The 13,097-nt window shown below is 51.0% G+C and overlaps 1 protein-coding gene across 1 annotated transcript in view; it reads right to left on the bottom strand.

The window, feature by feature from the left end:
- Positions 1–13,097, bottom strand: part of syne2b (spectrin repeat containing, nuclear envelope 2b) — a 159,466-nt gene that overhangs the window by 18,322 nt on the left and 128,047 nt on the right. Inside the window, exons 109-112 of the mRNA XM_030356047.1 lie at positions 11,572–11,697; positions 9,978–10,133; positions 8,921–9,079; positions 7,798–7,964 (exon numbers count right to left, since the gene is read on the bottom strand). Coding sequence (XP_030211907.1) covers positions 7,798–7,964; positions 8,921–9,079; positions 9,978–10,133; positions 11,572–11,697 — 608 coding nt within the window. The remainder of the gene's footprint in view (positions 1–7,797; positions 7,965–8,920; positions 9,080–9,977; positions 10,134–11,571; positions 11,698–13,097) is intronic.

Here is a 13,097-nt window from a genome sequence, read left to right as displayed (position 1 = left end):
AAAGACTCAAGACTCACTTGTTCAGAGTTCCTCTAGACTCTACATAGCCTCCCACTCGCCCTCTCCTAAACACTTCTTGCGTGTTGTACGTCCTTGCACTTAAAAATAGTACTTAGCATTGTGGAGCATCTTATCCTAGCTAGCTTTGTTGTATACCGGGAATGGGTTAACCCAGCTATTGTTTTTCCTTGGCACTCAGTTCTATGAACATCCTTACTGTACCGACAGCGATATATTGTTGTTCCTCCTTCTTCTGCCAACGGTACTCGTTGTAAGTTGCTTTGGATAAAGGGGTCTGCTAAATGCGCACAATGTAAATGTAAAGAAAGGCCAGAAAGGTCATTCTCAGAGTCAGGTGTTTGTATTGAGGTTAGCTGGGCTACATGGCCGCTAACATTACCGGCGTAGTCGACGGCGCTGAGGTCAGATAACAGATAACCAACCGGTGAGCTGAACCCAAGCAGAACGCTTGAGAAGATGGGCGTACGGTTGATCTGAAGAGGAACCAATCTGGACTTTGAGTCTTTTTTCTGAATCATCGCTGTCGCGGCATTTTGGCCCGAGGAGAAATGTCAACATGTTCAGATCTCTCATTAGCTCTACATTCAAGTGTGTCTCCGTGTCCAAACCACTAGTTGCACAGTTAGACAGCCCACGGCGGACAGAGAAGGCTGGTTGAACTCTGACCTAGCAGTATTGTTTCAGCCTCACTATTACAACTGCTTAGGACAAAAGCTGAAAGAATACATGTTAGTATCATGGTTAGCTCTGGCCATTGCTAATCTCTCTGATGAACCGTGTTGGACTGAGAACCAGACCTCCAGGATGAAGCTGGAGTCCACCTCGACACTGCATAGCCACCCTGCCCCTTCTGGCCACCATTGTACACTGTATTGTATTGTGTTGTATTGTATTATAGTACTTAACTGTGTAGCAACTGAAGTAGCTGCTATCATTGCTCTAGCACAGGGAATTGGTTAGCCTAGCGATTTCTGTACTTGCACTTGGTTCTATGAACATCCTTTCTGTACCGACAGCGATATATTGATGCACTTCTTATGACAAATGTACTTATTGTAAGTCGCTTTGGATAAAATCGTCTACTAAATGCCCTAAATGTAAATGTAAATGTAATGAAGCCTGCTGTCGGCTGGAGGTCAGTAGGCCTCTGGCTAATCTAGAGCTGCAAGCTTTCAGCACAGTGCACACACTCAATCGTTTATCCACCCCAACAGATCTCGCTAGGACCAGTGATGGGATTTTATTGTGCCATCTAAAAGTCGCCAGAGATGCTCTCAAGACAGACAGGAAGTAGCTTCAGAACACTAGCTTGTCACATCCTGTCTGCATAGGTGAATATCCACAGGTTCATTTGACAGACCTACATACCAATACAGTATGTGAATTACATGCTAACCCTGTAAACACAGCCTGTTAGTGTTGTTACTGTCTGGGAATATAACCTGTTACCCGGCAGCGTTAGTGCCTTGCTCTGTATACTGAGCTACGCAGGGAATAGAACCCCCAACCTGGCAGGGTTAGTGCCTTGCTCTTCCTACAGAGCGACACAGCCCATGACCGCCGGTCTGTAGAGGCCATGCTAAAAACAGTGAAACGTACAACTGTGCGCACACACACGCAGACAAAACACACACACTAACCAATATACACACATAGAATGCACACTCAGTCATTCCAGTGTCATGTGAGAACATTCCATCACATGCAAGTGGCTGGCTGGCTGGCTGGCTGTGTGTTTGTCGCATGGGATGTTTCCTTTGTAGCCAGACCATGATGCACAGGGCAGTGAGCTTAGGTGTGTGTTATGTTAATAGCATGCTAAACACAACACAGCAGAGACATAATGACAGGTAAACAGTCAGGTAGTCTTTTCTAGACCTGAAGCAACATTTAGACGCCTTGTTCTCCTCTGTTATTGTCTGCTGGTACTCATCTCTTCCTGTCCCGTATACAGCATTTGTTTGGTTTGAAACCAGGAAGCATGTTTCGGGAAACGTGTTCGGGAACACAGAGAATTATACCAGCACAGCAAAACAGCTGCTCCTATTGGCAGACTGGCAAGCTGTGAATGCTAGGAGCATTCCGCCGTGCGTGTGTGTGTGTGTGTGTGCGCATGCGTGTGCGTGCGTATGTGCGTCGGGTGCACACTCACAGAGGAAAAGTTCCACGCTGGAGCTAGCATAAAAGACGTGCGCATCTCCGCATATAGAACACATGTCAACACATCTCCACACCGATACTCACACCTGAGTAACTACACACAACCACTTATTAATATACACATCTGGAGAGAGATACATGGCGTCTATACACACACACAGATAAACAGCTGGCGTCCCTCTGCTGCACCTACACACGTATCCCCGACGGACCACGGCACGCACACTGAACGCCTTCCCCCTGCCTGCCTGCCTGCCCGCCTGCTTCTCAGAAGGTGTTCCTCCACCCAGGAGGAACACCTTGGCCCATCCCCCCTCTGTCGCTACAACATCCATCTCTCCTTCTTCCTCTCCTCTCACCATCCTTCCAACTCTCGCCTTCACGCAAAACACAGTGGACACCCAGGAGGGGAGAGGGGAGAGGAGAGGAGGAGGAGGAGGAGGGAGGAGAGGAGAGGAGGAGAGGAGAGGGGAGAGAGGAGGGATGGAGGAGGAGAGTGGAGAGGAGGAGAGAGGAGAGGAGAGAGGGAGGAGAGGAGAGGAGGAGAGAGGAGAGGAGAGGAGGAGAGGAGAGAGGGTCCCCACCTCGAGGTACTCACCGGCTACGGAGGAGGACGATCTATGGATAGGTCTGATCCGTGAGCAGGCGATGCACACACACCCCCATCGCCTCTCCCCCCCCCCACACACACACACCCGCTCACACACATACTCTCCAACGCCTCTTCCCCCAAACACACAAACATAAACCCTCTCCAACGCCTCTCCCACACACACACACACACACACACACACACACACACACACACACACACACACACACACACACACACACACACACACACACACACACACACACACACACACACACACACACACACACGATGTGGCGTCTGCCTGCCCCTCCCTCCTCCCTTCTCGCTCCTCCCCCCTCTCCTCACTTCTATAGCCGGGAGCTAGGTCCTAGGAGCTAGGTGCTAGGAGATAGGTGCTAGGAGCTAGGTGTCAGGGCAGAGCGGTTAGCTCCCAGAAGCTAGCTGATGACCAGAGCCTCAGCTATCAGCTGTAAACCAGACTGGGGAATAAAGAGACTCTCCTGCTGTGCCAGCACCTTGCACCTCACAAACCGTCCGTCTGTCTGTGTGTGTGTGTGTGTCTCTCTCTGTCTGCGTGTCTCTCTGTCCGTCTGTCTGTGTATTAGCATGGACAGTAGGGGACAGATGGTTCTTAGGTCGGGTTCAGAAGGAGCCTCACTTCAGGCTTTATGGTTTAACAGGCTTGACAGGGTTAATGGGTTTAATGTCTACAGCAGCAGGACCTGGGCGGTGTGATGTCCCTCTGTGCTACTCTCTGTACAGTTTACTACAGATAGAGTTTATAGAGCTAAGTTTACCACAGATGGAGCACATATAGTACTATAGTTTACTACGGATAGTTAACGGTAGCATTTTCTGCAGATAAAGTTCATAATATAGTGTATTACAGATGTAGTATATAATACTACGGATAGTAAAGAGTATAATAAAGTATACCTCAGATACGGTATATAGTATTACGTAGTTTACTACAGATAAGAGTATAGGGTAGGGTAATGTTAACAGACAGTGAGGACTTGAAAACTATTAACCAGGGAAGAAGCTGAACTGAGTGAATCTAAACTGAATAGTTTGTGGTAAACAAACCCACTCTCCCCCCCACCAACCCTTGGCCATCGCCACCTAGATCACCGTGACAACGGAGCCGTCACGGCGCCCGGCGCAGCCCGGCCCCGTCGCCGTGACGACCAGATCTACGGCGACACCGGCACAGAACGCGGGCGGCCGTGGTGAATAACGGCCGCAGCGGCCCGAGAGTGGAGCAACGGCCCGGGTCGGCTCGGCAAACCGGGCAGACAACACGACCCTAAACCAGCGTCCCTCAGAGCACCGGGGTCCACGACCCTAAACCAGCGTCCCTCAGAGCACCGGGGTCCACGACCCTAAACCAGCGTCCCTCAGAGCACCGGGGTCCACCGCCCGGCCGCTCTGAGGGACGTCAGCAGACCTGCTCCCGTCACACACTGAAAAGAGATTAAGATCTGCAGGCGCGCCGAGGAGGAGAGCTGAGAGGGGGAGACGATGGGGTGAGGAGGGAGGGAGGGAGGGAGGGGAGAGGGCGGGTAGCTAGCTAAACATCTGCCTGGTGTGGCCCCTGGGGGGGGGGCCGGGGTAGGGGAGAGACACAAAGGGGGAGGAGAGAGGGCAGCTGCAGCCGCTTGGATGGGGCGGGGGGGGGGGGGGGGGGGGGGGGGGGGGGGGGGGGGGGTGTAATGGGGAGAGGGGGGGGGGGGGGGGAGAGAGGGTGTAATGGGGAGAGGGGGGGGGGGAGAGAGGGTGTTATGGTGAGAGGGGAGGGGGGGGGCGGGTGCTCCCGGTTTGCTTTGGGGCACAAAGACGTGTGGCAGGCTAGTGTCAACGCTCCTAATCCCCACAAGACCCCCCAGCCCTGACTCACCAGGGCCGGCCTCTCTCTCCCCCTCTCTAATCATAATAATAATCCAGTAGCCCTCGATACCAATAGAGTTCAATACGCAGAGCTACGCTGGGCAACAATGTGCAGAAGTTGTGTCAACATTAACAAACTACATTCTGTTGTAGTAATCTCTCAATGCGTTTTCAGTTTGACCACTGAATGTTGTGTCATGTTAAGACCATGACACACACTCTCTCTCTCTCCTACATGTCCTGTTCTCCTCCCTCTGCTCCCTCTGTTCATCACCCCCTCAGGAGCGCGCTCTCTCTCTCTCTCTCTCTCTCTCTCTCTCTCTCTCTCTCTCTCTCTCTCTCTCTCTCTCTCTCTCTCTCTCTCTCTCTCTCTCTCTCTCTCTCTCTCTCTCTCTCTCTCTCTCTCTCTCTCTCTCTCTCTCGACATCCTTCACACGGAATAATGTACTAATAAACTAGTTGGGTAACCAGGGTAACCAGTGCTGCCAGTGTTACCATGGTTTCTTGGGTCTCTAGCACTAACAAGGTTTCCGCTGATAACACGGTTACTAGGACCACTATGGTTACTAGGACTACTGGGGCTACCATGGTATCTAGGAAACCTCTGGGTACCAGGGTTGCTATGGTTACCTGACATGTCTGACTGACTGACTCGTCCCTCTGCTGCCATGACAACGGGCTAAACACCTTGCTTAAGGGCACACTTCCCCTCTGGCTCAGCAGCCTACGGGGAGGGAGGGGGATTCAAACCCCCGACGGCTGAAGCCATCTCCCCCCCCCCCCAGAGGACTCTTCTGCTGGGAGGAAGAGATCTGGCCCAAGGGCACGTCAGCACAAGGGGAGGGAGGGAGACGAACTTGCATGCATACGTTGCACTTTGTCCTTTGCACACTGTGTTGTGACCTGGTGTCTGATTGTGTTGTGACCTGGTGTCTGATTGTGTTGTGACCTGGGGTCTGATTGTGTTGTCGTGGTGCTGGCTGTATTGTGATCTGGTGTCTGATTGTGTTGTGACCTGGGGTCTGATTGTGTGGTCGTGGTGTTGGCTGTATTGTGATCTGGTGTCTGATTGCGTTGTGATCTGTTGTCTGATTGCATTGTGATATGATTTCTGATTGTGTTGTTGTGGTGCTGATTGTGTTGTGAACTGGTGTCTGATTGTGTTGTCGTGGTGCTGATTGTATTGTGATCCGGTGTCTGACTGTGTTGTCGTGGTGCTGATTGTATTGTGATCTGGTGTCTGATTGTGTTGTCGTGGTGCTGATTGTGTTGTGATCTGGTGTCTGATTGTGTTGTGATCTGGTGTCTGATTGTGTTGTGATCTGGTGTCTGATTGTGTTGTGATCCGGTGTCTGACTGTGTTGTCGTGGTGCTGATTGTATTGTGATCTGGTGTCTGATTGTGTTGTCGTGGTGCTGATTGTGTTGTCGTGGTGCAGATTGTATTGTGACCTGGTGTTTGATTGTGTTGCTGTGGCGCTGGCTGTATTGTGATCTGGTGTCTGGACCACCTATGGATTCTGGTTGTATTGATCTGTTGTAAACCAGCACCCCCGTTCAGCTCCCCTAAAAAAACTTGACCTATCGCTTGTTAGAATCCAGCCAAGGGAATCCTCCAGGGATTCAACTAGTGACGGTATTTGGTTTTTATTTGGTTTGTCGTGTTAAAGCTAAATAAACAAAACCAATGACACACACACACGGCTAGCACCATTAGCTGAAGCTATCCCGGTGTCAGCGGTGTCTTGTTATGCTAGTGAGTCAGGCCCCCTATTGTGCTCTCCTTCCTCTGCCTTCCGGACTCTCTGCTTATTGTTGGAGACTGAGAGGGCTCACCTATTGGCCTAATGACCTGTCAGTCATAAGAACCAATCTGGGCCTTGGCCAACCAGGAGCCACACATACAGCCTGGTTCTAGGAAGTCCCTCCCCCTCAATTGTATTCAAATGTAATATTAATTTTGTAATTTTGTTAACGAGTATCCAGTGCCATGTGCGTGAAATGTTTTGAATCATGATACGGATATCAGATAAGAAGTTAAATCATCAGCCACAAAGAAAAAGAGGGACAGACAGACAGACAGACAGACAGACAGACAGACAGACAGACAGACAGACAGACAGACAGACAGACAGACAGACAGACAGACAGACAGACAGACAGACAGACAGACAGAGAGAGAGAGAGGGACAGACCTACAGTAGTCACCATATGGCTTCCTCAAGGTCCTCATCAATAATTGCATTCACTGAGGTGAGATTAAACTCAAACAAACTTTCCCTTAAACACTGACTGATCAGTCCAAAACTACGCATTTCCCCTGAAGCAGAAATGTCCGAAAAACAGGTGCTTAATGTGTCTGTACTCCATTCGACCTCCCAGGCCGGCTAGCCGTGGCGCGTCGCGTTAGCCTAAGTAGGCAGGCCACTCACACAGCACAGGAGCAAGAGCTATCGCTAATGAATCTGGCAGCGGTGCTGCCGCTAGTCAGGGAGGGAATAAGGTCAAATCCAGAGGCAATAATAACAACAAGCAGCGTGTTCCTCGCTTAGCGCTGGGGGACGCTACTTAGCTCAAATTATCCAAGGTCATAAACACACGCAGAGGGGCCTGAGTATGTAGACAGGAGAAATAAAGACATACATGTAGTGCTGCAAATAATTACTGCCTAAGAACCTTTCAATGAGTCACTGAGGACACAGCGGCTGTTAGCCCAGACGAGACGACGACCCAGCGGGGAGAGCTTTCCATCCAGCACAGCGAGTAAAGGTCAGGTGGATGAGTGTGGATCCTCTGTACGCCCCAGACAAGTCCTTGACAGCTACCTTCAGTCAGTGGAGGGCTCGAGAGGAGACCAACGCACTCAGCATGCTTACACGGAAGAAGGTCTTATTAGAAGTTCTTCCCAGACTCTGTCTCTCTCTCCTCCCCTGGTCTCTCTCTCCTCCCCTGGTCTCTCTCTCCTCCCCTGGTCTCTCTCCTCCCATGGTCTCTCTCCTCCCCTGGTCTCTCTCTCTCCTCCCCTGGTCTCTCTCTCTCCTCCCCTGGTCTCTCTCCTCCCCCGGTCTCTCTCCTCCCCCGGTCTCTCTCCTCCCCCGGTCTCTCCCTCTCCCTCTCCCCCCCCGGTCTCCTCACCTGGTCTCGATGTGGTCGAACAGGTGCTGCCAGCGGTCCGTGACGTCTTGGATCTTGTGGTGGACCTCCGTCTCCCGGCTCTGGCTGCTGGCCGAGATGAGCTGCTCCCCCAGCTGCTTGAGGTGGCCCTTGTTCTCGCCAAACAGGTTGATCTCCTCCATGCAGTCCTGAGCGCCGCAGACGACATTCACATTCACATTGAGGGGCTTCTGGCTGACGCTTTTATCCAAAGCGACCGAGAGCCATTCATTCACACATTCACACACCGACGGCGGGGCTGACCACGCAGGGCGACAGCCAGCTCGTCCGGAGCGGTCAGGGTGAGGCGTCTCGCTCGGGGGTACCTCAACGCTCAGAGGAGCCGGGCATCGAACTAGCAACCGGAGCCAGTCAACCCGCTCTACCTCCTGAGCTACTGTCGGCCCTTCACATAATCGTTTAGCCCTCTCTCATCCAAAGAGACTCACAGTGGCCTCAGGTCATTAAGGACCAGGTCGGGTTAGACAGTACAGAGACAGGTCATTAAGGAGCAGGTAGGGGTTAGACAGTACAGAGACAGGTCATTAAGGAGCAGGTAGGGGTTAGACAGTACAGAGACAGGTCATTAAGGAGCAGGTAGGGGTTAGACAGTACAGAGACAGGTCATTAAGGAGCAGGTAGGGGATAGACAGTACAGAGATGGGTCATTAAGGAGCAGGTAGGGGTTAGACAGTACAGAGACAGGTCATTATGCAGCAGGTAGGGGTTAGACAGTACAGAGACAGGTCATTAAGGAGCAGGTAGGGGTTAGACAGTACAGAGACAGGTCATTAAGGAGCAGGTAGGGGTTAGACAGTACAGAGACAGGTCATTAAGGAGCAGGTAGGGGTTAGACAGTACAGAGACAGGTCATTAAGGAGCAGGTAGGGGTTAGACAGTACAGAGACAGGTCATTAAGGAGCAGGTAGGGGTTAGAAAGTAGACAGACAGGTCATTAAGGAGCAGGTAGGGGCTAGACAGTACAGAGATGGGTCTTTGAGGAGCAGGTAGGGGTTAGACAGTAGAGCGTCTACGCATGTCACAGTTAAACACACACACACATACACGCACACACACACACACACACGCGCACACACACACACACCTTCTTGAGTTTCTCCACCATGTCCTCGATGCTGATGTCAGAGTCGTCCAGCACCCGGTTCTCCATCTGGCTCAGCCAATCACAGAGCTCCTTGTTCTTCTCGTTGAAGATCACCCACGCATTTAGGCGGTCGGCGATCTCCTGCCTCCGCTGCGACACCTGACGGAGACAGGAAGTAGTTTAGGACACGAACGCCTGACACAGGAAGTAGTTTAGGACACGAACGCCTGGCACAGGAAGTAGATTAGGACACGAACGCCTGACACAGGAAGGACTTTAGGACACAAACGCCTCACACAGTAAGTCATTTAGAACACAATCACCTGACACCTCTACTCCTTTCAAACACACAATCACAGATGTGCACAAAAACACACACGTCCACACACACAAACACACACACACACACACACACACACACACAGATGTCCACAAACACAGATGTCCAACCCCCCCCCCCCAAACACACACACACACACACACACACACACACACACACACACACACACACACACACACACACACACACACACACACACACACACACACACACACACACACAAATGATAATATGGATTTTAATAAGGGTGTAGCACTAAAGTAGCTCTTAGCTAGCCGAGAGGCTAAACCTTCTCTTACTGAAAATGTTGCCGCGGAAACCAACAGGTCTGCATGGGAGGGGCTAAGAGGGGGGTAACAGATGGTGACGGAAGGGTGTGGAGAAAGTGTTTGTGGGGGGGGGGGGGGGGGGGGGGGGGAGAGTTTAGGAAGAGGAGCTTTTGTATTGAAATTAGCCATAAAAGTAGAGGGGGGCTGGGGTGTGACAGCTTTCACTGTCGGCCAATCCAGAGGCTCAAGAAGCACGCGCATGGTGGAAGGAGATCAATATGCGTCGGTCTCTGTGTCTGTGTATTCCTGTGTGTGTGTGTGTGTGTGTGTGTGTGTGTGTGTGTGTGTGTGTGTGTGTGTGTGTGTGTGTGTGTGTGTGTGTGTGTGTGTGTGTGTGTGTGTGTGTGTGTGTGTGTGTGTGTGTGTGTGTCTGTGTCTGTGTCTTTACCTGTAGACAGAGGTCCTCCCATTGGCTGTTGAGCTGGGCGACCTGCTCCTGTAGCAGCAGAACGTTGTCGGCCATGATGTACTGAGAGAGGTCCGTCTTCATCATGCTCAGCTCAGACAGGCTCTCGGCCCAGTCTCCCAGCATGCTCTGAGACTCCTGCAGACCACCACACACACACACACACACACACACACACACAAACACACACACAAACACGCACACACACACACAGGGGTCCTTTAATATACTCCAAGTCTCACTTCCTCTCTCTCTTCATGTTAAAGAGATGTCTCTCTCTCAGTGAGACACTCTCTCGCTCTCTCTCTCTCTCTCTCTCTCGCTCTCTCTGTTAAGGAGAAGGCTCTCTCTCTGTCAGACTCTCCTTCTCTGTTAAGGAGATGTCTCTCTCTCTCAGTCAGACTCTCTCTCGCTCTCTCTGTTAAAGATATGTCTCTCTCTCAGTCAGACTCTCCTTCTCTGTTAAGGAGATGTCTCTCTCTCTCAGTCAGACTCTCTCTCGCTCTCTCTGTTAAAGATATGTCTCTCTCTCAGTCAGACTCTCCTTCTATGTTAAAGAGATGTCTCTCTCTCTCAGTCAGACGCTCTCTCTATGATAAAGGGATGTCTCTCCGTCACTCAGACTCTCTCCCTCAGTCAGACTCTCTCTCTGTATGTTAAAGAGATGTCACTCTCAGGCAGACTCTCTCCCTCTCTTCCTAGTCAAATTGTCTCTCAGTGTCACCCTGTCTCTCTCTATATCTCACCTTAGTCAATCTCCCAGTCTCTCTTTGGCAAATTCTCCCTTGCTCCTCTCGCATTGCTCTCTCTCTCTCTGTCCCACACGGTCTGTCTGACCCGCTCTACCACTCTCTCTCTCTCTCTCTCTCTCTCTCTCTCTCTGTCTGTCCCGCCCCCAAAGAGGATTAAAGGCCGTAACTCTGAGTGCAGGGTGGGGAAAAGGGAGGGGCTTAGTGCTGTGGGCGGCGCTAAAGGATCATAGGAGCGTGTGATTGGCAGGAAGAAGCGGTCACTCAGCTGGTATCTGCTGTGGTCTCACCCATGCCTGCTGAGGGCTTAATGTCTTATGGAGAGATTACAGAGCATTAACCCTGCTACCTTCCACCATTAATACTCTGGCCCTCACTGGGGCTCTCACAAACAATGATAATGTAATAATATTAATAATAATATGAATGTCATTCATTATTAATTGCATTGATGGAGCACCTATCAAGGCACCAGAAGGCGCTAGACGTAGTGTGTGTGTGTGTGTGTGTGTGTGTGTGTGTGTGTGTGTGTGTGTGTGTGTGTGTGTGTGTGTGTGTGTGTGTGTGTGTGTGTGTGTGTCTTATGAAACTAAACTTCCTGCTGAAAGGTTGTGAATACATTAATTATCTGTTATGCTATAAACACGCATCAGTCTCATTTCCGTGACACAGAAAAGTCAACATTGATAAAACAAACACTCGGGAAACAGATCCCATCATTTGGAAAGGGCACTAAACGTTCCGTATGTTCTGTAAGCTGTGAATAATTGGAGCAAGCAGGTCACACCGTTCCACAACCCAAAGCGTTTATCCCAACGCATGTTCACCTCGTAGAACTGCTCTTCGCCCGGCCGCTCGCTGGGCCACTCTGACATCGACTGGTTCAGTCTGGTCTTCACGTCCTTCAGGGCCAGCGTGCTGTCGGCTAGACAGGTCTCGTACAGCTCCCAGCTCTGTCGCACAACAAGAGCAAAAAAAACACACAAAATCAAAACACAGAGTCAACACAGAGCTTCATTAGCCAGCCTTTCAGTCCGAAGGGATTTAATCACCAACATCATTGGTTGCCTGATAACATGTATTAACTGATCTGATTGGATTATCCAGGCTGTCAATCAAGGTCAGCAGGTGACTTGGCAGGAAACCTTCTCAGATTGGGGGGGGGGGGGGAGGTCCAGGTCGCACTGTTTGAACCAGCCATCACACACACACACACCGTGTGTGCGTGCGTGCGTGCGTGCGTGCGCGCGTGTGTGTGTGTGTGTGTGTGGGCTGGTTCAAGCAACCTCACCTGGCTGAGTCTGATTGGACTCTGGGTCTGGGTGAGGCTGCACACCTGTTGCGCATCGACTAATCAGTGTGCCCAGGTTAAACCGGCCCTCACCACACACACACACACACACACACTCAGGCCCCGTTTACACGAAGGGAAAACGCAGATATTTTCACACGGTTTGGCCTCTCATTTACACGAAAACGCAGTTTTTGTCACAGAAAACGATCATTTCTAAAAACTCCGGCCAAAGTGGAGATTTCTGAAAACGCCGGTTACGTGTTGTCGTGTCAACGGGTAGAAACAGGGTTTTAGGTTCTGAAACGTCACATTATGCGCCAGGAAGTGCTTAACGTCATATGAACGCCCTATGTTTACAGTTTCTTTGTTACAGGAAGACGCTCGTGTTATTCGTTGTTGTTGATTCTGAGGATTCTGATTGGCTTGCATGGCTTTATCCTTCTCCCTACACTGCCGCCCATAGGTTTGGCATAGTTATAATGTCCCAACGGCGTATTTATCCGTTTTGATGTAAACTACAACTATTTTGAAAACGATGTTGTGTGCACAATGTTATTTTTGAAAACGGAGGGGGGGAAATATTCGTTTCTATAAATACCCTGCTACGTATAAACGTGGCCTCAGGTAGAGATCTCCTGCACGGCATCATGGAGCACCAGCTCATGTATCACTGTCAATCCACTTCTACATCAAACCGATGTCAAAAATACCCAACACTCCAAAACATAGTCCCGGTTTCCAGGTGTTTTTACAGATGGAGGTCTGATGGAGGTCATCAGGTGGGCAGTGTGACCCCGGGGATCGGACCCACCCCCTAACCACCACACTACCCCCGCAGCCCCTCATCACCCAGGGGGTCATTACCACGAGCGCCTCACGCCTGGGGGAGGGGCTTTCCAGGGAACATGGCGTCCAGTCTAGGAATGGGTGTGTGTGATTGTTATAATTATGAGGCGTTGGCACGGCCCAGAGGTTGAATCATACTTGGGCTGGGGGGGGTGGGTTGGGGTCGTCAGAGTCTGTCGCCTTGGGTTACGGCCATCTCTCCCCCCCCCACCA

Source organism: Gadus morhua, chromosome 5, assembly GCF_902167405.1.
Source record: "Gadus morhua chromosome 5, gadMor3.0, whole genome shotgun sequence".
In the NCBI taxonomy this organism is placed as follows: Eukaryota; Metazoa; Chordata; class Actinopteri; order Gadiformes; family Gadidae; genus Gadus; species Gadus morhua.
The sequence above is the reverse complement of the archived record's forward strand: the minus strand, read 5'-3'. Positions and strand labels throughout refer to the sequence as shown.